This window comes from Notechis scutatus, chromosome 1 (genome assembly GCF_049901735.1).
Source record: "Notechis scutatus isolate UNSWTSFEM ecotype Mainland chromosome 1, rNotScu1.2, whole genome shotgun sequence".
NCBI lineage: Eukaryota > Metazoa > Chordata > Lepidosauria > Squamata > Elapidae > Notechis > Notechis scutatus.
In genome coordinates, this window is record NC_142009.1 from 210,104,047 (window position 1) to 210,126,397 (window position 22,351).

Here is a 22,351-nt window from a genome sequence, read left to right on the forward strand (position 1 = left end):
TCTGACCCCTCCTGTATTTCTGTTGCTATTTACAAATAATTGAACCAGACACAAGTGTGATACGGTATAATGAATGGTAACCACAGCAACCATATTGAATCACCAGGCCCTGGCCCCAAATAGGATCAGTCTCTTTTCCAAATTCCCATTTATGCAAGTCAAGAAGATAAGAAATTATAAGAACCCAGTCTCTTTCTTACAGCAGGGGGATAATTCCATTGCTCAGTTTATAAAAAGTATGACACTTCAAAGAATGATCATGTTACATACCAAATATTTTGGGGGGGAAACTTTATTGAATGCCATGAGATAAAAACTACGAATATTGGGCTGTTGTTACAGAAGCATTACAGGGGGAAAAAAAAACCCTTATCCAATTCATTAAGATTACACTCTTCTAGGCTGAGTGACTTGTTTGGTATTTGGTGATGCCTATTTGTTCAAAGATTTATATAGATAAAAAGTGTCTTTAGAGGACTGTATAAGTAGTAAATATGAAATTCTAAATGCTGATGAAACATGGAGGATTTTTATATTGTTTCTGGCAGCAGTTATATTTGCAGAATCTAGTTGCATAAGTGGGTTAGCATTTATTCCAGGCAGAATACCCAGCCAAGCCCACTATGCAGCAGAATGTTTTAACTGAAGCTAAATCAAATAGGAAAAAAATAATAATCAGTGATTTCTATGTACAGTTTAGTCAGGTTACATTTGTTGGGTTGAATTTCCATTCCAAGTATTATTATCATCCTCTCCATCATCCTGAGTTCTCAATCGGTAGATCTTGCCTTCTTTCTTAAATTCTTCATTCCGTTTTTCCAATACTCGTTTCCTAACTGCTTGTCTGCAGAGGAAAGAGAGAGAGATTGAGTACAAATTCCAATAGTGGCGTAATTCAGGCCAATATTAACTCTTGATCTAATTTTTGTCTTTTTCATTCCAAATTTAAGAAAGTTTCTATGAGAGCCAGAAGATTTAATTTGATCATAAAGCATGGATTCGTGTTACAGTGTATAGACAGACCCACATTTATGACCATTTATTCAGCGATTATTCAAAATTATAATGATGCTGAAAAAAAGGGGACTTACAACCCGTGCCCCAAGTTATGGCTGTTGCAGCATCCCTGAAGTCATGTGATCAACATTTGGGTGCTTGGAGCCCCACCCACACTTACGACTCCAGGGGTGCTGCAACTCCCCCCCCCCCCGCATCCTCCCCACCAAGCGGTGCTTTTTTTGGCTGCACTACACAGTGGCACTCAGCAGCGGGGTTGGGTCTAAAATAGAGGGGACAAGTCCTAGTTGCTCCCACTGCCCTGTGCTCCACAGATACTGCTGTGGCAACCTTTGCCATTCAATTCTCAGTTAATGACAGCAACCAGGATGCAAGGATTGCAGTCACTAAGTGATGCCGACATGTAATGTCTCGCTTTATGACTGCATCACTTAGCTCTGGAAATTCCAGTCCCAATCTGTGATCATAAATCGAGAACTAACCATAAGGTGGACTGCTGACATTTTCAAAGCATTAATGAACATCTAAAATATGGAAATTACACAGGAACTATTTGCAAATGGTGTCATCCCATCCCACTTCCTGAGAATGGCTTAACTTCCCCGGTGAAGATGCAACAAACTAGGACACTCTAGTTTTCAGTCCATCCCATGAGATCAAACAGAAACAGGCATAATTCAGGGATTGACATAAAACAACTAGACAACCCATGATCTTTTGAGTCATTGTTTAAGAGATATTTCCTTACCGGATTCCTCAATGCCTTTAACAATGGCATAGCTAATGTACTGCCTATACTGGAAAGACTGGGGTACAAAGATTGGGATAGATCTCCCTTGAAAATAGGCCAAGTTGAACTGTACAGCACAAACATCAGCATAGGAAACGTTTTATAACATTTTGTATTATATGTCATGTTTCTTAAAAATTGCCGTATTTCAATTCTATGAGAGACATGGGTCCTGCCTTTTGAATGCCTTCTGCAAGTTAGCACAAGTACCTTGGATCCAAAATTGTTGCCCTATGAAGCACCGTTTTGCCCATTAATGCCTACAGGAATTAGCTTTTTAGTACAAGTAGTCCTCAACTTACAATAGTTCATTTAGTGACCATTCGAAGTTACGTCACTGTAAAAGGTGACTTATGACCATCCTCACGGTCACATGACCAAGATTTGGATGCTTGACAGCCGGCTCCTATTTATGACGGTTGCAGTGTCCCCAGATCATGTGAACACCTTTTGCGACCTTCTGATAAGTAAAGTCAATGGGGAAGCCAGATTCACTCAACAACTGCAATAATTCACTTAACTGTTGCAAGAAAAGTTATAAAAATGGGGGGATGGACTCATTTAACAAATGTCTCACTTAGCAACATAAATTTTGGGCTCAATTATGGTTGTAAGTCGAGGACTACCTGTACTATGTAAAACAACTTTCCACCTGGTGGGATCCAGGAGTTGTGACTACTTTGTTGAAGCGCACACTCTTCCCAACAGTATATGCATTTGAAATGCAAATGGCCCCAACCCTGTTGGCCTTTCATGAAAGTAAAGATAAAGGTTTCTGCTTTATCCAGTCAACTCCAAATCTAGCAGGCAGCGCTCATCTCCGTTTCTTAATCAAGGGAGCTAGCATCGTCTGAAGACGCTTCCGTGGTCATGCGGCCAACATGATTATATGCTGAGGTGCATGGAACCCTGTTACTTTCCCACCAAAGTGGTACCTATTTATCTACTCTCATTTGCATGCTTTTTAACTGCTAGGTGGGCAGGAGCTGGGGCAAGGAATGGGAGCTCACTCCGTCAAACAGTGCTCAAATCTCAAACCTGGGTTGTCAACATTCCAGTTGACAATCTCAGCTTCTTTAACTAAGCCACTGCGACCCTCTTGGTCTTCCTTAAGGCCTTAAAAACATGGCCCTATGCCCAAGCATTGTATTGCCCATCTTGTATTGGCTTTCTGAACATGCCAATCAGGTTTGGCCTGGTTGAAAATTAAAAAAAGTAAAAACAATGCAATTTTTTGTTTTTTATGTTTAATCCTATGCTAACTGCCCAGAATCTCAGTTTGTGAGATGGGCAGCTCGATCAATCAAATAAATAAATACTGATTTGTAGTCCCCTGCTATATCTACAGTTAGATTTTACAGCTCATGGAAAAACTAAACTTAAGAATAACATGAAGAGTCAAAAGAAACTTCCACATGAACTTTTCTAAAAAAAGAAAAAAGAAAAAGAGAGGGGTGGGTGGAGACTCTACCTTTGCCTTTACTCTTGTTTGTTCTTAAACTCTTCCTAATTGGGAAAGGATTCTGGGAAGAAAAGAGACTCATTAGCAGCAACACATTGCCACTTTACTTCATGAGTGGATCTGTTTCTTTCCCTAATTTTCCATCCTCAGGCTCCAAGTTTGTTTCCAAGGGCCACCCTACTGTTTAGAAAATATTTGGAGTTTGTGCAGAGAAGAGGAATCAATAGTTTCTTCAACTGATAAAAAAAAATCTTGAAATCTGATCCTTCATGAATTTAGTAGTAAGTGTTTGTACCTGTTTGGTTCTGCAGTGCTAGAAGCTGAAGGATTTGAGTGCTGCTGTTGATGATGTCTTGCAGGAGGCTGGGAGGAAGGAGGGCTGGTAAACAAGAAATTGCTAATAAATCGCCAAACAGCTATCAGTGGGTAAAGGATTGTGCCAAGGAACTTCCATAAATCTCCACTGGAAGACTGTATGACTGCTGTAGCTGGCCTTCCTGCCTATTTATGGGAAAACAAGCAAGTACTGTTTAGAAACTAGATTTTTTAAAAACAAACCCCCCCCCCCCGTACTGTATTATGTAACACATATAACTTGTCTCATAGTAAATTTATAATTATTTATTTGAATCCTGCACATTTCTTTCGTTTCCCCTTTTTACACACTTACAGGCAACAATACTATTGAAGCACTTGGAGCAAGTCCCAGGTCTGACAATTTTTTCTCATAATCATCTTTGGTAAATTCTCTTCTGGGGAACATTGTTGCCAGTGAGAAGTTGCCATATGTGTTGCCAACAATCTGTAACAACAGAACAAGTCAAGTTCATTTCTATTCTTTACAAACAGGAGGAAATATAATATATCCCATTTCCAAGACAAAATAAGCTTTCATCCCAAAACTGTTTTCATGAGGAACTGAAAAATTCTTCATTGACAGTAGTTGGTTCTGTATTACTGATATGTTCAGTAGCAGACAACGTGGCCTACTAATGTTCGATAACTTAAATGATCCTTCAAAGCAGAAATTAAGTAGGAGTGTTAAAAAGGTTATTAGGTCCTGAATGTACTTTGAAAGAAATGTACTTTCTTTCATATGTTTACCTGGTTTTTTTTGTTAGGCAACAACACTCTTATTATGGAACAATCTTTTTTTCACAAGGAAAGAGAGAGGCACCAAATTTCAATTGCACTATTGGAGCAATCAATGAGTGGGTAGATTGTAAATAGCATAAATACTGACTGGGATGCTTATGGGTTACTCACTTCTATGTTTGCAGTATGTATTTAAAAAGCCTCCTTATTAAACCTATTTCCTTAAATTTTTTAAAGACAATACAATGATTTAGTTCAACTGTTAATGTGGCTTCCATTTAATTATCTTTTTGAAAAAGAACCGATATTTGTTCACCTGTGCAGCAAACCGATGAGCTTCTTCCAAGGGGGCATCCGAAGGGAAACTATTAGTGAAAGAAGATCCATCTGGAAGGCGAAATTGGATTCTTGCTATAGCACTAGGGAAGATATTTTACATTAAAACATTTGGTTTTACAAAGAACACCTTAAATTATAGAAAAAGGGTGGTTCTATAGATAAAAGAGATTATTTATATCAACAATTGTAGGAGAAGAGTGGTAGAATCTGGGACAGAGTCAAAAGAGGAATCAACCTAGAATTACTACACAGCCACAAAAGGAGTAATTTGTGGCTCTGAAGTAACTCTAGGCAGATTCCTCTTTGGACCTCGCCCACAGGTTCTGTCATTCCTTCTCTTACAATAATGGACAAAGGTATCTGTGAATTCAGAATAAATAAATTATCTGCCAAGAAGCTTTATAGCTGTGAAGTAGGAGAAAGAATAAGCACTGAATTGAGAACTGGGATGAGGCTAGAATAACATCCAAAGTCATAGGCTCTTGCAAAATGCAAGGGTGGTTTTATGCAAGCTGAGAACAGGGGACTGAAAAAACCAATTACCTTTTTTCCTTTTGGGACGTTTCCTTCCTAGCTTCCATTTCAGCTTGTTTAGCCTGAAGAGCAGCAGCTTTTGCAGCTTCTGCCTCTTCTTTTGACCTTGCAAAACGAGCTGCTCTTTCAGCACGATCCTTCACAAGACAAAAAAAGTAGCTTATTAACATGACTTTTTAATACTAGCTGCAAAAATCAGACATCATAGTGATTTTGATATAAAAGGAATTGTTGTATTTGAGTTAGATCCAGATCAAACTATATTTGGAGAGATCCAATGAAATCAGTAATGAGAAACTAAATATTATTCTTAAACAGATTAAATATAACTCTACTCAAGGTACCATAACCCATGCCAAGTATCAAGGACCTATATTTAGGACCCATGGGCTGAAGTTTTCCTTGTACAAGTAAACCACACACTGGAATACTTACTAGAGCAATTTGCTGCCTGATGCGTTCCCTAGCAGCTTTATCTTCAGCTTTTTCTCGGTGCCTTTCTTCCAATATTCGTTTTGTAAGTTCTTCTTCCTTTTTCCTTTTATATTCCAACATTTCTTTCCCAGATTTTCTTCTTTCTATTTCTTTTTTTATATCTTTCTAAATAAAAACAAAATATGTATTTCATTTACTGGACTTTAAATCACCATTCTATATGTTTAATAACCAAGATAGCAATAAAAATACAAAATAGAAAGAAATAGCACAGCTAAAATCAAACGTTAACATGAAAAAATGTACTTCACAATTGAAAGCATGGTGGAAGTGATGCAACCAAACTCCAGGGGAAGGGAAATTAGGAGACAAGTGCATCTCCCTAGGAAGCACATTCCGTAGCCTCAGAACTACACAAAAGACAATGTGACAAGATGAACTTCTGGCAAGGGGAATGTCTTCAAAAGAGCATTATTTTTTTTTTTTTACTAATCTGAGTATTTATTTATTTATTTCTAACAATGAGTCATGCTGCTTCTTGCCTGGAAATCCTTGTGATTTTGGTTATTAATCTGAGTGACTGGACAGTTTACAACAGTATAGGTTACCATTTGGACTTTTAAAGATGATTACCAATACTGGGAGTTGTGGCTAGTAAACAACCAATAGACAGCACAGGTCTTTCAGTACACAAATCTGCTTATATTTTGTAGTAATTGCAATTTCTAGACATTTTTAATCCCAAATAGACCAAGTTTCAACCACAATCTATGAATCTAGCATTTTCCTTACCAACTCACCTCCATCTTATCTGAATTTAATTTCAATATAAATCATCAACCAATTATTAAGTTTAAGCAATGTAAATGGTGGTGATTGCTTTCTTGGAATAGAAAACAACATGTGTCATCTGGTGTCATCTGCATTATTCATGAACTCAATTAGAAAAATTTAGATAACCTTTTCCAGATATTTGTGGGTAGTTAACAACACAGGTATTATAGGGACACCACAGATCAGTGACAGAGTGTCTCATCTCATCTCATAAATACACGCACTAGAAAGGGGGAAATTATTAATTTAAACTTTAAAAGATTAAAAACTTTAATAAAGACACAGTGGACCAGTTGCTTTCGTGGTGTGGAGACAATAACTTGGTCCTTAACACCAATAAGACCAAGGAGCTTATAGTGGACTACAGAAAGACCAGACATCCAGCCCTTGATTATCAATGGAGACCAAGTGGAGCAAATGGACATGTTTTAAGTTTCTGGGTGTTACCATAAAAGAGGACCTGACCTGGGATGCTCATGTTGCAGGAAACAACAACTGAATGAAAAACTGCTGGTGATCTTCTACCGCTGCAGCATAGAGTACTTTAATTTACTGCCCCTGTGTATGGTTTGCCAATTGCACAGTGACAGGCAGGACAGCACTCCAGAGGGTTAACATCATTGCCCAGAGGATCATTGGTTGCCCTCTCCCCTCTTTGGAAGAGTTTTATAGCTTCCACTGCCTTAAGAAAGTTCAAAACATTCTCAAAGATCCATCTCATCCTGGGCACCCTTTTTTTTTTAACTATTACCATCTGGCAGACAGTATAGGACAGTAAAGACAAGGACAAATAGGCTGAAAAAAGGCTTCTATCCCAGAGCAGTAACTATATTGAATTATATTGTATAGTGCAGTATTAATACAGTATCTGGGGTTTTCAATTCAACTGCATAGAATGTGAAGGATGTGTTTTTATTTTTTTCATAGTTTCCTTATGTATAATGTACACTGAAGATGGCATTTAATTTTGTTGTACGAGGTGCAATGACAGTAAAATACTACTATTTATATAGTTGTAGTCCAATGCTGGGCAAAACTGATGGCAGGATATTTCCGACCAGCAAGTCATTCTGTGTGCAACTATGCATCCCGGTCCAAGGGGAAACTGTAAAAGATGGATAGTTTGAATAGTATCCTTGTCCTTTGGGAGAAACCCCCATTTTTCCCATATGGTTTTTAGTTCTAACTAAACCAGTGCACAGTCTATTTAAAAATCTCCAAACTGTCCATTCCTCCTCTGAACCTCCACACAACTCCTCAAGCGGTTCTTTCCAATTATGAAAATGTTGGTTTGAAGTTTCCATCTTTTTAATTGTTCTTTTTGAAGGATAGTAACAATCCCCTTGGCACAATCTAAAAATCTCTTTCTTAATTTCAATCTTTTTGTAGGGGGTACTTGGCCAAATAACGGGCCTGCTGGATCATGTAATACCTTTCCATATTCCACATCTTGTGCTATACTCCTTCTAATGCCTGGTGGAGCTATTCCCATCAAGATATATAGTTTGTCAAGTGGGATGGGGCAAGACATCCAGTAACAATGCACATGTATCACTAAGCACCCTATCCATCTGTGTAGAGTACATGGGCAGGCATACTCTCCTGCTGAGTGAAACAACGCAGAAGGGGCCATTCATAGAATAATGGGGTGGGCACCCTAAGTAGTTTCAGCCTATTTACTAGGGTGTAATTTCACTACTTTCTGGACATGTCCTAACAGGAAAGAAGGGAACCACTGCAAAACAGTGCCCCCAAAGCTCAATTCTATCAAAAGGTTTGTGGGTTGAAAATATTGAAAGCCACTGTAAAGCCCCAAGAAACTAGCAAAATTGCATGCCTCCTATTTACATGGCCCATCAAAAGCAAATGGCCATAGTACGCTATTTTAAACTAATTCCAAATTAACACAAGTCCAAAAAATTCATTTTATCCAGGTGTGCCTAGAATTGCAAGTAACAATTTTTGAACCATCTTGCCTGGGAAAAAAATACCTAAATCTTGTCTATAATTAGAAACCAGAAACAATATCCAGATCAAGGGATGGATTTAAAAAAAATATAAATATAAAATTATAACTATCTCCTTTCATATACTAGAATAAAATCTGGTACTCAAAGGGATATTTAAGTATCTTTCAGAATCAAGGGCCAGTCCCAGCCTGGCTGAATGAACCATCTACAAAGGCAAGGGTCAAATAAGCATGCAGTGGGCATCGTTTCTCCACCGCTCCACACGTTGCTCAGGTATTACAATCAATCTGTGTTCTGCCAACAAGAACATTCCTAAGAGAGGCTGGTAACGCTAAAAATCAAATATTCTACCTGTTCTTCTTCTTTCTTCTTTTCTCCTCTTCTTTCTTCAAGTTTTTGTGTCACTCTATATTTTGAAAGAATAACTGAAATAATTTCTGCATAATGAAATCTCATGAAAATCACATCCAAATTTCACAATTCACCAGTGATAACTATGCTACAATAACTTAATTTCATACGTGTTTAGGATACAACATACTGACAAAAAATGTATGTTTAGAAAATGCAAAAAAAAAAAAAAATGTTCCTATGAACAGAAAGAATTCCAAGTGGTATCTTATGCTATATGCATTTCTATTTTGTCCCCCAAGCTTTGTCCATTCACACATCCTTTTCCTTTATTTTTCCAAACTTGGCTTTCTTCTTAAGAATGACAATCCTGTAAAAAGTGTTGATACAAGTTTCATTTTCCTTCTGATTTCATTTAATTTTTTTAAAAATATTTTTGTACAAATACAAAATGGCCTAATTAAACCTCAGTGAGGCTAAGGGATACCAAAGTTTAACCTAATAATTGAATTAAACAGTATTTACAAAAAACATACCTTTCTACTTTAGCAGCAAGATCATCTGTAGTCTGTTCTACCCGTCTGTCATCTTCCTCATTTGTCTGGACCAAATTAACTTCACCTTCTCATAAATGAGAAGTTCCATATAAAAAAAGACAAAAATGGAGACTTTTGTTATAACAATTCCACAATTATATTAGTTAATATGGGTGTTGTACATATCAATTTTTTCTGCTAATAAAAATAAAAACACTTTTGTCTGTGTTTTTTTTAAAATGTCTTCTTACATTATAAAATGTAAAAAGAGACAGTTCTTTACTGTCATTTGCAAACTAAGAAAAGTGTTAGGAAAACATATAGAAGGTTGGAGGAATACACAAAGCAATTAAAGGTTACTAACACAAGGAGGCAGATCCAGTGGGTGATCAGGTATTACTAATCTAAATATTAAACTTGAGAGAGTTGAATAGTAATATCTCAGCAGAAAATTAATCTATAAAGAATGAGCTAGTAATACTTACCATCTGGAGTTAAACGTAATCTTTCTAGCTCTGTTTCAGAAGTTTCAGCGGTTTGTGATTGAGAATCTTCTGGGTTGCTACATAAAGAGGAGGAACATGAAGCAGAACTTTCTAACCCTTCAGTTTTTATTAAGTGCATCTAGGAAAGAAGGAAGTGTTGACATACATAAGTGTTGCACTTATTTTAGATTCCATCTTTCAATTTAAAAATGTGCACTCTTGTTTATCTTAAAGAACAAAACACAATTTTACCTATTATGCACACACTATGACAGGGTATATTTCAAAAATTATTTCTAGAGTATATAACACGATCCCTGCTAAATGTCTCAACTACAATATCTATAATGCTTGCTATGAACAAGATGCCTGGAGCTGCTAGGAATTGATATCCAAAATAATTGGAGGCACCAGGTTGCCTGACCATGGTCTACTCTATTTACTACACCAGGTGGCATTTATATCAACAGAGTTTCTTTTCTAGTAGGTTATGATCCCACTTTTCCAAGAAATACCTGGCTACATCTACGATGCAAATATATAAAAAGGGTGGAGTAATTTAAAGGCAATGTTGCTGCAACTAGCATGTATTGTGAACAATATGTTAAAAATTAAGAGGATTCGAATTCTGTGTAAGGAATAAATTAATTCCACAAAGGGAAACAAACTCATTTACAGTGAAGTTTTCTTATTGTACAAAAGCTGAAATTATTATTAAATTTTAATCCTATCTATATAAGAACTCAAGGAGACAAACATATCTAATACTCCTTCCTCCTCCTATTTTCCCAATTGTATAAGGTGTTTGGGCTGAGAGAGTATGACTGGCTTGACATCACACAGGCGGCTTTCATCTTTAATGCAAACTTAAAACACGCTGTCTCCTGGTTTATAGGCCAGCCCATGAAACACTATACCCAATTGGCTATCCAATCCAATATATATATCAGAAAGTAACAATTTATTACAATAAATATTTTATTCCTCTGATGGAAGTTCTCATGACTCATTACCTTTCAAGCTTTGAATATAATGATGAATTTAATTGAAGGCAACTTTAAAACGAAGAGAGTTTGTGTGTATATAGTCATGTAGTTATGTATACAGTGACATATAGTTTGTATGGCCACCAATTCACAAAATGTAATCCCTGAAAGCTAATGTAGGATTAAAAACAAAATAAAACAAATGATAGGAATAAACGAACCATCATGTTGAAAACAGCCCAGAGGCAAAACGACAGCATATTTCAAAATCCTATATCAATTTCTCAGACAGCTCATCTGATGTTCTAACCCAGTCCTTGGAGGAAAAATCATTTTTAAAGCTTTATGACAAGGGCCAGGAATACCTGACTCTGGTGGTAGGGGTGTTGGGGAGTGTGTATAAAGGAGTTTCCTGGACGCATCATTCTGCTCTCCCAATTCTGCCACAGGACATCTACAGGGGCGATTAATGCCACCTCAATACTGTACATTGATCTGAAGCTCAACTGAAAAGGGTCCAGACAAACTGTTCCTTCCAGGAACCCTCTGGAATTGCAAGCTGAATACTTTTTTATCAAGCTTTCCTGGGAAGGGGTGGCAGAGACAGGACAAAAACTGTTCAGAACTGCTACATTCAAGGATGGTTTCTTGAAGAGGGGCAGATCACAGCCTCCTTACCAACTGGGAGAACCACACTGTTCTTAAATGATGTAATCATTACTTCCTGGATCCAATAATACATCATCTTCTAGAGGGCCTTATCTAGCCAGGACCTCTTACATAACGGGTGACAGAGAACAGCAAGGCCAACATAATTTGACCACTGCTGAGTCTGCAGAACAGCACCTTTTGAATCTCTTCAATGACAACAACTACTCCACTATCCCTGCCCAGGATTTGCAGCTAAAATCACACTTGAAACCAAGTGTGGGCGCATGTATAAGAGAAAGACAAACCAGGTTTCAAAAACATACTAGATCAGTTGGTGTCCATGACTATTATCAAGTCATCGATGAATGAGGCCTCATTTAAATGCCAACAGCATTCAATAGCAACAGCAGAAAGAGTTGAAGTATACAGGTGAAACTTGAAAAATTAAGAATATCATGCAAAAGTTCATTTATTTCAGTAATGCAACTTAAAAGGTGAAACTAATATATGAGATAGACTCATTACATGTAAAGCAAGATAGTTCAAGCCTTGATGTGTCATAATTGTGATGATTATGGCTTACAGCTCATGAAAACCCCAAATCCACAATCTCAGAAAATTAGAATATTACTTGCAATCAATAAAACAAGGATTGTACATAGAATATCGGACCTCTGAAAAGTATAAGCATGCATATGTACTCAGTACATGGTTTGGGCCCCTTTTGCAGCAATTACTGCCTCAATGCGGCGTGGCGTGGAAGCTATCAGCCTGTGGCACTGCTAAGGTGTTATGGAAGACCAGGATGCTTCAATAGAGGCCTTCAGCTCTTCTGCATTGTTCAGTCTCATGTCTCTCATCTTTCTCTTGGCAATGCCCCATAGATTCTCTATGGCATTCAGGTCAGGCGAGTTTGCTGGCCAATCAAGCACAGTAATCCCAGTCACTGAACCAGGTTTTGGTGCTTTTGGCAGTGTGGGCAGGTGCCAAGTCCTGCTGGAAAATAAAGTCAGCATCACCATAAACCTCATCTGTGGAAGGAAGCATAAAGTGCTCCAAAATCTCCTGGTAGACAGCTGCGTTGACCCTGGACTTAATGAAGCACAGTGGACCAACACCAGCAGATGACATGGCTCCCCAAATCAACACAGACTGTGGAAACTTCACACTGGACTTCAAGCATCTTGCAGTGTGTGCCTCTCCATTCTTCCTCCAGACTCTGGGTCCTTGGTTTCCAAATGAGATGCAAAAGTTGCTTTCATCAGAAGGTCTGTTTGTGGTTGGTTTTTCTTTTTTCTCTCCCTTTTTTTTTTCCCCTTTTTCTTCTTCCCCCTCCTTTCCTTTTTTTTTTTTTTTTTTTTTTTTGGCTTTTTTTTTTTTTTTTGTTTTTGGCTTTTGTTTTTTCGCAGAGGATTTTGGACCACTGAGCAACAGACCAGGTCTATTTTTCTTTAGCCCAGGTAAGATGTTTCTGACGTTGTTTGTTGTTCATTGAAGCCCATGTCCAGGATCCGTCTGTGTATGGTGGCTCTTGATGCACTGACTCCAGCCTCGGTCCACTCCTTGTGAAAGTCCCCAACACTTTTGAATGGCCTTTTCCTGCGGTCATCCCTGCTGCTTGTGCACCTTTTTCTTTCACACTTTTCCCTTCCACATAACTTTCTATTAATGTGCTTTGATACAGCACTTTGGGACCATCCAACTTCTTTTGTAATTGCCTTTTTTCCCTCCTTATGGAGAGTGTCAATGATGGTTTTCTGCACAACAGTCAGGTCAGCAGTCTTTCCCATGATTGTGATTCCTACTGAACCAGACTGAGAGACCATTTAAGGGCTCAGGAAACCTTTGCAGGTGTTATGGGCTAATTAGCTGATTAGAGTGGGAGACTTTGAGCCTAGAATATTGGACCTTTTCACAATATTCTAATTTTCTGAGATTGTGGATTTGGGGTTTTCATGAGCTGTAAGCCATAATCATCTCAATTATGACACATCACGGCTTGAACTATCTTGCTTTGCATGTAATGAGCCTATCTCATATATTAGGCTCGCCTTTTAAGTTGCATCACTGAAATAAATGAACTTTTGCACTATATTCTAATTTTTCGAGTTTCACCTGTACACTTGTTACTGATAATGTACTTTTCATCTTTTACAAGCTTGGCATAATTTTTTAAAAACAATCCTTCACTTTACTGGGAAAAAAAAATTAGATCCAAAGTTGTTTTACCTGCTTGACTTTATGAATTCTTGCAATCAGTTCTTCTGCAGAAACACTGCCAGCAATTACTTCAAGAGGGATTCCATTATCTCCTATAAAGAAACTAGATGGAATACATACTACTGGATCTATGCAATGACAGTAAAGGATAATGTATTATCTTAAGAGTAAAATAGAAAAGCAAAGAAAATGAGTTTAAAAGAAATGGGATTACTAAAAGGAAATGGACAATTTACATTCTGCATACAGCAGACCTGCCAAACTTCAAAGGTACTCCAAAATATTGTTTTCTGCTGTCTCTTGAAACCAAATAGACCAGCGGTCGCCAACCGGTGGGCCGCAAAATTTTTTTGGGTGGGCCGCAGAGTAATCTCACCCCCAGAGAACCCCCCCGAAGCAATTAACCCACATGGCCCACGGGAACCCTTCCTGCCACTCACTCCTTACCCGGCAAACTTGCCTGCTAAATTGCTATTTTTCCTTTTTCCGACCATCAGCTGTTCTGCTGTGGCGGGAGATTTAGATCAGCTAGGAAGCAGGAAATGGTTGCATTTCTTGCTTTCTAGCTAGTCTTTAGATAGCTCTGCTTTTAAGCACAGCCGAACCTTCCTTAGGACTGAAGGTTCTATTATTCAGTGCAGACTCATGGCAAGCAAATTTTATGCGACAGACTAAGCTAGCCGATGGCAGATAGATAGATCACTGAATGATTCTGGGAGCAACTCAATCTGCCCGCCTGCTTTGCCTGATTTTGGGTTAAAGTTGCTCTTTTTTAAATAAAACATTCAATATTTATAATATTTACATACAAGCCATGCCCAGCCAATCACATGACCACCAAGCCACACACACAATTTAGGCCACACCCACAGAACCAGTTAGTAGTCCCTGGGATTTAAAATTATGAGTTTGGTGGTCCCTGAGGTCCAAAAGGTTGGCAACCCCTGAAACAGACAGTTCAAATGAGAAGTAGTACTTGAAACTTACTGTTTTTAAGACTTGCAGTCTTCTACATTTGAGACTATTATTGCATTATCAAAATTATTATGCATGCTTTAGAATTAATTGCTAACCCTAATTTCTAGTCAAGTAATCTATTTCCAACCATAAGTGAATGGATATTTGAGGTGTTCAGAAGTAGGAAAGAAGGAAAGAAAGTTTCCTAAGAATCTGGTACCAAAATGTCAGTTGCCCCTGTGCATTAGAGTTTATTTTTAATAATATCAAATAAAGATGTTAGTATAACATTCTATACTAATATAGTTTTTTAAATTAGTGGCCATAACCATATCCTGAGTAAAATCCCGTGAGTTATAATGGATAGTATTAAAATATTTCAGTCAAATAAATCAACTCCAAACAGTTCATATGAAAACTAGATCTAGAACAGTTGAGAGCAAGAAACCATTCTGCAATCATTTAGATGGTGTTTCAGAATCAATTTCCCATGTGGTATGTAACCATCAGAACCCGTTTTCAGCAAACTATGGTTCTATGAACCCTAACATGAAATTTAGAAAAATATAAAATATATGTGAGACTAAAATGCTTTTGTTTGTGTTCCTTGACTGAAAACTATAACGATGTATGTATGTATATATGTATGTATACATGCATGCATATCCTGCTTTTATAATACTATCAACTGTAATGTTAAAACAACATAGTGGTGTCCTAGAGGATTGCACAACTAAAAGCTCTACCTATAGAAAAGAACTTGAGGAAAGTAGATGTAATGGTGAACAGAGAAGCATACGAACCCATCTCAATAAAACATGCACGCAATTTGTTAAAGGGTGTGGAACAGTACACTATGCAAATGATACAGACGGGCTTCAAAGCATGATTTTAATGAAGCGATTTGATGGTTTCAGATAAATGAAAGGTCAGTTCCAAGGCTATATAACAGCAAGTACAAAATATTTTTGAGGAAGTAGGAGATCTTAAAAATATAGCAAAGAAACAGAGATGTACTAGACCATTTATTTTAGTTTTGCAATCATGTTCTATGAACTTGTATAATTCCATAGTGTTCAAAGGATACAGATTTGTGAGAACTGCAAACAGGCTTCACTGTAGAAGAGAAAGTATTAATTTACTATTATAACCATAAATACCAAGAATGTCACAAAACAAATTAGGTATACCATATTATTATCCATATTACTGCAAATTATTTTTGAGATTGCACCGAATTAGTTTATTCTTTAGGATACCATACTGAAACTGATAAATATAATGCTAGTCAAGTTACATAACATTGTTAATCCTAAAGTTTTCATTTATTATCTGCTATAAACATAAATAAAAGCTTCTTTGCTGAAAGGGCTTTATGATTTTTCACACAACTAAGTTCTTTCATTTGATTTCAGTGAAATGAGAGCTAAGAATGGATCAGTTCATATTTCCCTCTGTTTGGTACTTCTAGTTCCCAAAGTCTATCTGTCAAAGTTAGATCTACACATCATTTAACCTTACTGCTTTTCCTCCTATTTTTTCAGACATATTTCCTTTCTCCATTATTCATTTTATGCAAATCATATCTTTGACTAAAAAAATTAGATACACCTACTTAAAACAAAAAACAGTAAAGTAATTAGAGAGCCAGTTTGGTGTGGTGATTAAGGCAGTGGGGTAGGGACTGAGAAACTGAGTTCGTCTTGTAGAAAGACAGCTGGGTAACCTTGGGCTCCCTCAATTTCTCTCAGCCTTAGGGAGGAGGCACTGACAAAACACAAGAAGGGAGCGGAGGGGAGAGGACAGAAAAGGAAAACAGAGGAGAAAAAAGGAAAGGACTGCATGCAGTGTCTCTGAGAACTGGACACAACTAAACAGAAGAAGAAGTTAACCTAAGAAGTTAAACAAGTTTTTTAAAAATGTCAGCAGTTACAAACATTATCGTAAAAATTAGATAGAAGCAAGAAACATTTACCATTTGAGCAAGAAACTATATCTTAAACAACTAACTATTCCTGTGGAGGGAAGGGCTGTTGAGCAATCATGAAAAGTGAATTGGTGTACATATACCTATAAGCACACATACAGCTTAACATTTCTCCATTCTAAATTGCCTTTTAGAGGAAAAAATGTATTTAGATTCTAGGATGAGAAAGATCCTGGAAAAGTGGGGAGAAATATAAGAAGTAGTTTAAGGGCGCACCACCGTTCTAAACAGTGAGGCTGGGAGAAAAGTTTTACAAACTGTCAGCCTTCCTAATAAGCATTAGGGATTTTAATTTTTTGGGTGAAAAGTATCCGTATTTTAGCTGGTGGCCCAACAATAGGAAAAATATGAAGTGAATTATTACGTGAACTATACTCCTAATGTCTACTTGTACAAAATGTAGTGTTAAATTAACACTGTTTTACAAAATAGCTGATTAGAAAATATCTGAAAGTAAAACTTTATTGAGAAATAAATACAAAAGATATTGCCAAACCTTTGGGTATCAATTTTAATAGCCACAAAGTTATCTGTTGCTTCCTCAGAAACTTTTGCATTCTCCCAGCTGGCAGCCATTTCTGTGGACTGTTCATCTTGCCCTACGAAAAACATTTAGTTTTAGGGATGTAATTATAGTGCAATTACAAATTGCAAACTACTTCAAATACAATTATAAAAAGTTTTACTTTAAAAACAGGAATGCTCACATAATTCCAAAGTCGGGTTTGATTAAAAAAATCAGGGAACCTTCAGATCAGGTTCTCATAGATCAATTTTAAGAAACCCAGACCAGACATGTCACAAATGGGCAATAGATGCAATACATGGATAAATAGCTCCAGATAAACCAAATTAATAGCTCCAAATTAAACCAAATTTTCATCAGCCTGGATGAAAAGAAGGAAAAATAAGAATGAGTCTGCTGATTCCATATCTCAGTAATCAGCTTCAATTTTATGATGAACCTCTGAAGCAGGAGGATCAAGCTGTGACCTCAGAATTACTACCCTAGAGAAAACCAGACAGAAAAATAAGGAGCTCAAATGTATCCTTGTCCCCTAGAGGATATTCCTATGTGATGTAACATGCAGAACAATGTAGGAATCATACGATAATCAGATATCTATACTAAAATATGTTTTATATACTTAGAATTTCTCAATAGAGCTATCATTTACCGTGTTTCTCATATAATAAGGCCGGGTCTTTTTTTTTTTTTGAGCCCCGAAAAAATGGCTAGGCCGTCTTTTCAGGGGTGACTTAATTCCCTCCCCTTGCATCTTTGGGCGGGCGGGCAGCGACGGCTTGGATGTTGAGCTCGGCGTTGGTGGGCCACTTCGTATCGGGGTCAACGCAGGCAGCACCATATCCGGGTGTGCAACAAAAGTACTTCCTAACGGCAAGCCCCCCCACCATTCCCCCCCATTTTGCATGTTTTAATATAGGCCTTAATTTGGGGGGAGGGGCTTAATTTCATTTCATGCCTATAAAACATGCTGTGATTTCCTATTGGGGGAGGCCGTATTGTTGGAGAAACAGAGTAGTTATTTCAGTCTTGAATATTCTGAAATCTAAAAGAAAATCCATCTTGAAATGTAAACAACCTTTTGTATTGAGTTAAAATATTTTATATTCTACCACTGAATAAACTATAAATGGTTTCACTTTTGAATAAAATAACTAGCTGTAGGTTGTAAGCTAAACAAAGTGAAATAATCCAATTAGTGAGAATACCCTTAAGTTCTATGTCTATGTCAATTATATACCATAAGAAATATCATTATCAATATTGTTTAATATTTAGAAATTGAATTCACATTCGCATTCATTTCTAAATTGCTGAGAATTCAGTGAGTAGGATAGTATTTTTCAGGTACAACTGCTGTTTAGCATGCAATAATTCTATCATGTTGTCAGTGAAGAGAAATGAATAAACTCCAATAAGAGTACTGTTGCACAATTGATGTTTTCCTAGAGAGATTCAGCCTGTAGCACAAAGAACATCTTGTTTAGGCCAAAGGCCTCCTTCTTGGCTGATCATAAGCAAGTATGTAAAAGAATATTACACATTTTAAGCCTCTTCATGAAGATTCCTGATATTCTTTTCAGTTGCAGTGAAAGAATTTTCAAAAAGTATGATTAGAGAAGTTGAGAAGCAAAGAAATTAAAAAGGCAAATATTTATTAAAGACAGGAGGTGCATGTACAACTGATAGAAGGAGGCTTTTCCCCCCTTCAGTGTGAGATGAAAGGAAGCAAAAGTAGCATTAAGACTATGGGACCACTAGATTTGAGGTAGTTTGGGGGATTCACTGTGTGCTTGGATACATTCTGAAAACCTTGGCTGGATGGCTACTTCAGTTGAATCCACTAGTGCAAACGCGCTAGATTTATTATACTTGATAAACTGGCTAGTTAAAGTTGAGAGTGATTTTGAAAACAGTACAAAACTCCATTCTTCTTATTCACTGAAGCCCAAGAGTTGAAGAGCAAATGTGAAGAGATGGTCTGAAACACCACACTCCCAAAGTGGCAAATTGGACAAGGTAAGATTTTAAACCCAAGTGTGTCCATTACAACCTCTCCCCCACCAAAAATAATCAGATTTACTATAATGTGGAGCTCTGTCAATTCTTAATCTATCCAATGTCAGTGAAACATCAAAGGCATTTTGTTTGCTGCTTATGCTGACATTGCAAGCCCTCTCACAGAAAAGTAAGAAAAATAGGGAAAAAAGATTCACACCAGCATTCAAGTAAACATAAAATTACTAGGAATACAAGGATGAATAAAAAAAACACACCACCAGATCTAGAATATTAGAAAGAAATGGGGAACAGCAGGAAGCTCAAGGGCCAAATCTAGAAGTCTCTCCATAGAGGAAACCTGAAGAGGAAACATGCAGAGAAAAAAGCAGGCAGAAATAATTCTTTGGGTTGAAATTCTTGGGCTGAAAAAAAAAATTGAAACCAATGCATGACAGCAGTGGTAAATTCTACTTAAGAGATTAACCTCAAATTATTACCACAATTAAGTCCAAAATTCCTGCTGCTAAGCCACTAGCTTGTCAAGTGAGTTTTGCCCCATTTTACAACCTTTCTTGCCACATGTAAGTGAATGACTGGGATTTTTTTTTAATACAATTATTAGGTGAATCTGGCCTCCCCATTTACTTTGCTTGTCAGAAAGCCACAAAAGGTGATCACATGACCCCGGGACACTGGAACAGTCACAAATACATGTCAGTTGCCAAAAGTCTGAATTCTGATCCCATGACCATGGGGATGCTGCAATCATAGTAAGTGTGAAAAAGAGCCGTAAATCGCTTTTTCAGCGCCCTCCTAACTTCAAATGATCACTAAACAAAAGGCTGTAAGTCGAGGACTACCTGTACCATGTTTTTTTTTTTTGCTGAAGTCTGTACCTTAAGAGAAATATACATTCGGTTTTGCAAGAGGTGGGCTGTTGCTTCTACCAGCGTTATGTCCCAATTCAATAACCCTAGCCAGCTTAGTGATAGGGGGCAATGCCCCCCACCTTTACGCTTCTCTTGCCCGATATCCCCCAAAGCAAAACCGAATTAAGGAAGGGTTGGCTCGCACTCGGACGAGCCACTCTTGCTCACGGGCCGCAGGACAGGCCGAAAAGTTGACCAAAAGTCCCTTGAAGGAGGCAACAGCGGACCAAGTAATTCGGCAAGAGAACCACGCAGGCTATACGACAGGGGTCTCCAACCTTGGCAACTTTAAGCCTGGCGGACTTCAACTCCCAGAATTCCTTGGCAACTTTAAGCCTGGCGGACATAAGCAAAGCTGGCTGGGGAATTCTGGGAGTTGAAGTCCGCCAGGCTTAAAGTTGCCAAGGTTGGAGACCCCTGCAGACTGCACGGTTAGCAACAGTCAAGGTTGACACAAAACAGCCTGGATAAGTTTTACAGGCGAGACCCCCTCACCATTCGGAGGGGTTGGACGAGGCGGTGAGGATAACCACAGGAGGCAGCTCTGAAGCCTCCCCCGCCCCCCACCACCTCAGCCGCTTCTCTAAAAGCGTATTTTCAACGCAACCCTCCGCTCGGCTGGAGGACTCTGCCAGGCGAAGACAGCAGCTGCACAGGTCCCTTCTCACCCCGCCCCTCCCCCTCCCCGCAGCAGGCCTTTTCCATCCCTCAGAGAGAGGAGGCGGCGGCCCAAGCTTCCCCCAAGCGGCTCTGCTTCGGCGCTGCCCCCCCCCCCCAGTTTCCCAGGGGGGGACAAGAGCGCTGACGCGGCGCTAACCCACCGCGGACGGGCCCGTACCTTGCACAAACACCACGAAAACGGCGCTGCGCTGCTTGGCGGCGGCAATGGCGGCCGGGATGGTGCCAGGGAACCACAGCATAATGGCGGCGTCGGCGTCGACTCCGCGCGCAGAAGACGAACGGTGTGCTGGGGGAGCGGGGGGAGAAAGAGAGAGCCGGAGAGAGGGCAAGCGAGAGAGAGCGAGAGACGTCGCGCGCTCCCCTCACCTCTCCAGAGCCCCTTGACCCTCCCCGCAGTCCGTTTGCCTCGTACGCGTCGGTACGCACGCACGCACGTCACAAACGTCAGCCTCGCTCCGGAGGAGGAGACTCTCCGCTCCACTCTCCGCTTCCCCCCCCACTCAAAAGAGGAGGTCGGCGCCGAGAGCGCAGGCGCGCCTTTTTTTTTTTTAAAGCGCTTGGTGAGGCGAACGGGAAGAAAAGTCCCGTCGCGGGAAAAGCCGCGCTCTGATTGGACGCCGAGGAGCGTCTTACTGAGCTTTAGCACCGGCGAGTAAGGCGTGGAGGAGAGCCCGGTGATTGGAGGCGGGGGCGGGGCTGGATTAATCCGGGGTGTTGCGGGAATTAAAACCACAATTACATTAATTAGATTAAAACGATGGTACGGGCAAGCCTATAGAATATTTCAGTTCTAGTTTGACCCCTAGACTGAGCCACTCTGACCATTTGGGGGCGGGGAGAAATTATTTGATTAGCAGTTTTCAGAGAAACTTCGTTTCCTACGTATTCAGAATTGGGAGTACCACGTAAAGTTGTGCAATATTGCACAATAGTGGTTGAGGCAACAAGGTTGAAACCAGGAGACCGGTGAATTCTGGTCTAGCCTCAGGCATGAAAGCCGGCCTGGGTGACTTTGGGTTAGTCACTCTCTCTCTCTCTCAGCCCAGCTCACCCACAAGGGTTATTGTGGGGGAAATAGGAGGAGGAAAGGCTGGTATAGGTATGCCCCTTCACCACCACCTCACCTATCCAGTCATTACTTACACAAAGTAATGCAACTGGGATTAAATCAAATAAATAAATATTGGGGATCAGCTCTGGATTTCTGTGTTTCGATGGACTTTCAGGCTTGGTCCAGAAGAGACCTTGCACCTTAATTGGTTGTGGAGTTTTGAGTAACATTGTAATCATGCCAGAGTTCATAATGGATCAACTTTAGTTAAAATAACATTATTGATTTTAACCCAAGGTAAATGTAATCACTATTACACCCTTCTAGGAAACTCTATTAGAGTGTACATGCATTGTTCTAGCATCAGCAGCTGTCTGGGTTAATATTTCAAGCTGAAATTCTAGATATACTTCACTGTGACTAAGTCCCCTTGAGTTCAGTTGGAATTACTTTTAAATACATGCATATGTTTGCACTGTTAGATCATATATGCATTTTTTTTCACATTAGTTGG

The 22,351-nt window shown here is 38.9% G+C and overlaps 1 protein-coding gene across 2 annotated transcripts; it reads right to left on the reverse strand.

Moving 5' to 3' along the window:
• Window positions 1-276: 276 nt before the first annotated feature.
• On the reverse strand, window positions 277-21,206 carry UBXN4 (UBX domain protein 4). Of its 2 annotated transcripts, none has more exons than XM_026665387.2 (13): window positions 20,944-21,206; window positions 17,146-17,248; window positions 15,750-15,778; window positions 13,715-13,833; window positions 9,849-9,987; window positions 9,364-9,448; window positions 8,828-8,882; window positions 5,673-5,837; window positions 5,247-5,374; window positions 4,681-4,783; window positions 3,940-4,071; window positions 3,565-3,770; window positions 277-844 (listed from the first exon to the last, which is right to left on the reverse strand). In XM_026665387.2, the coding sequence occupies exons 1-13, from the start codon at window positions 21,023-21,025 to the stop codon at window positions 706-708; spliced, it is 1,485 nt and encodes a 494-aa protein (XP_026521172.1). In that variant the 5' UTR covers window positions 21,026-21,206; the 3' UTR covers window positions 277-705. The 2 variants fall into 2 exon arrangements, with proteins under 2 accessions (XP_026521172.1, XP_026521171.1); XM_026665386.2 differs by having other exon boundaries at window positions 9,364-9,451.
• Window positions 21,207-22,351: the final 1,145 nt, after the last annotated feature.

Bases quoted from the DNA above. Each gene is read 5' to 3' on its own strand.
- UBXN4 (XM_026665386.2), bottom strand. From the start codon at position 21,025: ATGCTGTGGTTCCCTGGCACCATCCCGGCCGCCATTGCCGCCGCCAAG. The intron at 15,779-17,145 runs GTTTGGCAATAT...TCTCTTCTACAG, and splicing joins ATTAAAATTGATACCCAAAG to TGAAGCCTGTTTGCAGTTCT. The intron at 3,771-3,939 runs GTAAGTGTGTAA...TCCCATAAATAG, and splicing joins CTTCAATAGTATTGTTGCCT to GCAGGAAGGCCAGCTACAGC.